Raw genomic sequence first — 2274 nt, 5'->3', positions numbered from 1 at the left:
CTATTAGAGGATAGCAATCACGTGAAAATCCTTCTCAATCAAGACCATTATAATATGCTAACGATCATGATTGTCTGACATATATGTATAACATAATAGTTGGTTCTTGTCATATGTGTTTCACATAATGATTTTGGTTCTTTCTATATATGCATCACATAATGGTGTTGATGGTGGCGTATGTGCACATCATATGGTCTTGATAAGAATCTTCATGTGATCCTATCATTAGAATCATAATTATAATGAGATTCATCATCAATGAGAGCATAAAGGTATTCAACTGTTTTTAAAATTTTATATAATCAGGAGAACTGTCACATTCTATCAAAAGTTGCTGAAAGGCTTTCCTTTGGATGATTGAATAGTGATATAGATAAAAGATAAAATGTTCATGAAGTTAAAATTTTTATCATATCCAAATGCTGATGAGATCATGAAAGTCAATTTACCATCCAAATTGTCGCATCAGCATCAAATTTTGGCACCACATTATTCAGCTAAACAGCAAGACCAAGGCCTGAAAACAAAGCTGAACACAACTCTTCTCTCACATGCATATGATAAGCACAACATATGCAGCACAAAATGCTCAAAGAGATATGTTAATAAGGATCTGAATTCCATGGATCATTTAATTCCAGAAAAGTTTCTCATACTGAAATCTAGAAAGCATGTTCAGTTTTAACGTTAGAAGTCAGATTAATTGCAACCGTGCAATAGAGGAAACTCCTCCAAACAATAGCAGATACAGTTTTACTTCACTTGAGTTAGTTTCTGTTGGAGATCGCTTAGGCTGAAACTTGACGGATCCTTAACCTGTAGAGTAGATATTACATATATATGAACCAAACATGTCCTAGAATAGATAACATAGAACATAAAACCCTAACAGATATGTAAAGCAACAAATGTTTATGAAAAGTTACCTCAGCCTGGATGGTGTGAAGTAACCTTTCGTCTACTCTGGTGGACACACAATTAACAACACAAAGTCCTTCATCAAGTAGTACTTCAAGTACTTTTGATAGGGGCAATTCTTGCTCCAAGTACCCGCAGCTATAGGCAATCTCGATCCCTACCAAAGACTGGTGGACGACGAAGCGATTAATCGGGGAAGTATCATTCTGATCTGATGTTTCAATTTGTGAAGCACTTATGCTCAAATTGGACAATCTCTTCAGCTCATCTCTCTTGACACCAAGTTCTTTTATCTTCTTCTCTAAGTACTTTACATAATTCACACCCTCGTTCATTTGATCCGATATCGACCGCTTTCCCTGAAACCCCGTCGACATAAATAACCCTAATTAATTAATGTCACAATCAAGCTATCCAAATAAGTAATATTCTCTATTCCCCAACACCAAGTATACTCATGAGAACGAGGAAGAATTGTGGACACTAGAATCATAGAGTCCTACAAAATTGTGAACAAGAACAAAGGAAAAAAAAAAAATGTAATTTTTTTTTTTTGGGTGTATGCTTTGGTTGGGGGGGTGTGGGGTGTGGTGGGGGGAATGGTGTTGGTTACCTTGATGAATTCGAGAGGGAGCAAAGCTCGCAGCGAGGCATAAAGGGTGGCCATTTCTTGCCTCCGTTGCCTTTCAACATCCCTGTGCATCAGCTTCTTATTGTTATTATAGTTGCTGTTGTTGCTGTTATAGTTATCACTAGGGATCTTGTCAGTCTCCATAGAGAACGATTGTCCCCTGTGGCTTTTGCCCATGTCGTTGGTTATAATACTGCTAGCCTCTGAAGCATGCCCCGAAATTAGATCTTGTGGGATTTTGTCCTGTTGGTGGGAATTAGAGGAGACCTTGATGAACAGCTCATCGCCTGAGTGTAAAGGAAACATTATGATTAAAAAATATTCGGACTCTGAAGCTTTTGTCTCTTAAGGTTGGTTGTGGAGGAGATACGTTTGTTAGGGGGGTGTGATCTTCCATGGCCCCAAAGATGCTCTTCAAATATGAGAAATGACCTCACCGGCCACGTAAAGCTGCCTTCCAAGCAATGGGCACTGTTCCTTTGTACAAATTGACTTGACCTGCTTCATTGCGTTCACACTTGTGGACTAAACACAGTTTGCTGAAAAATGAAAAATAACTACAATTTACCGAAATTATAATGAAGGTTGAAAATATTAACTTAAAATAAGCTATCTCCTATTGAATATCTAAATTTATGAAATATCAATTCACAACAATTATAACATGCCTTGACACTTACCAAATTGTCTAGTGAAGAATTTATCAAACTTAACTCAACAAT

At 37.1% G+C, this 2274-nt stretch overlaps 1 protein-coding gene across 1 annotated transcript; it reads right to left on the bottom strand.

Moving 5' to 3' along the window:
* Nucleotides 1–488: 488 nt before the first annotated feature.
* LOC18033062 (transcription factor bHLH36) lies at nucleotides 489–1971 on the bottom strand. Its single transcript, XM_006421731.2, has 3 exons — nucleotides 1535–1971; nucleotides 930–1280; nucleotides 489–819 (listed from the first exon to the last, which is right to left on the bottom strand). Exons 1-3 carry the CDS (start codon nucleotides 1856–1858, stop codon nucleotides 757–759), a joined length of 738 nt encoding a protein of 245 aa, XP_006421794.1. The 5' UTR covers nucleotides 1859–1971; the 3' UTR covers nucleotides 489–756.
* Nucleotides 1972–2274: the final 303 nt, after the last annotated feature.

The sequence above is a fragment of the Citrus clementina genome, unplaced genomic scaffold (genome assembly GCF_000493195.1).
Source record: "Citrus clementina cultivar Clemenules unplaced genomic scaffold, Citrus_clementina_v1.0 scaffold_9, whole genome shotgun sequence".
Lineage (NCBI taxonomy): Eukaryota > Viridiplantae > Streptophyta > Magnoliopsida > Sapindales > Rutaceae > Citrus > Citrus x clementina.
This window is presented reverse-complemented; position numbering and strand designations above follow the sequence as displayed.

What these genes read in the sequence shown, in the direction of transcription:
- LOC18033062 (XM_006421731.2), bottom strand. Translation starts at nt 1,858, where the DNA reads ATGTTTCCTTTACACTCAGGCGATGAGCTGTTCATCAAGGTCTCCTCT. An exon ending in TCCCTCTCGAATTCATCAAG is followed by an intron (nt 1,281 to 1,534) that starts GTAACCAACACC and finishes ACGGGGTTTCAG; the next exon opens with GGAAAGCGGTCGATATCGGA. An exon ending in TTCACACCATCCAGGCTGAG is followed by an intron (nt 820 to 929) that starts GTAACTTTTCAT and finishes TCTACTCTACAG; the next exon opens with GTTAAGGATCCGTCAAGTTT.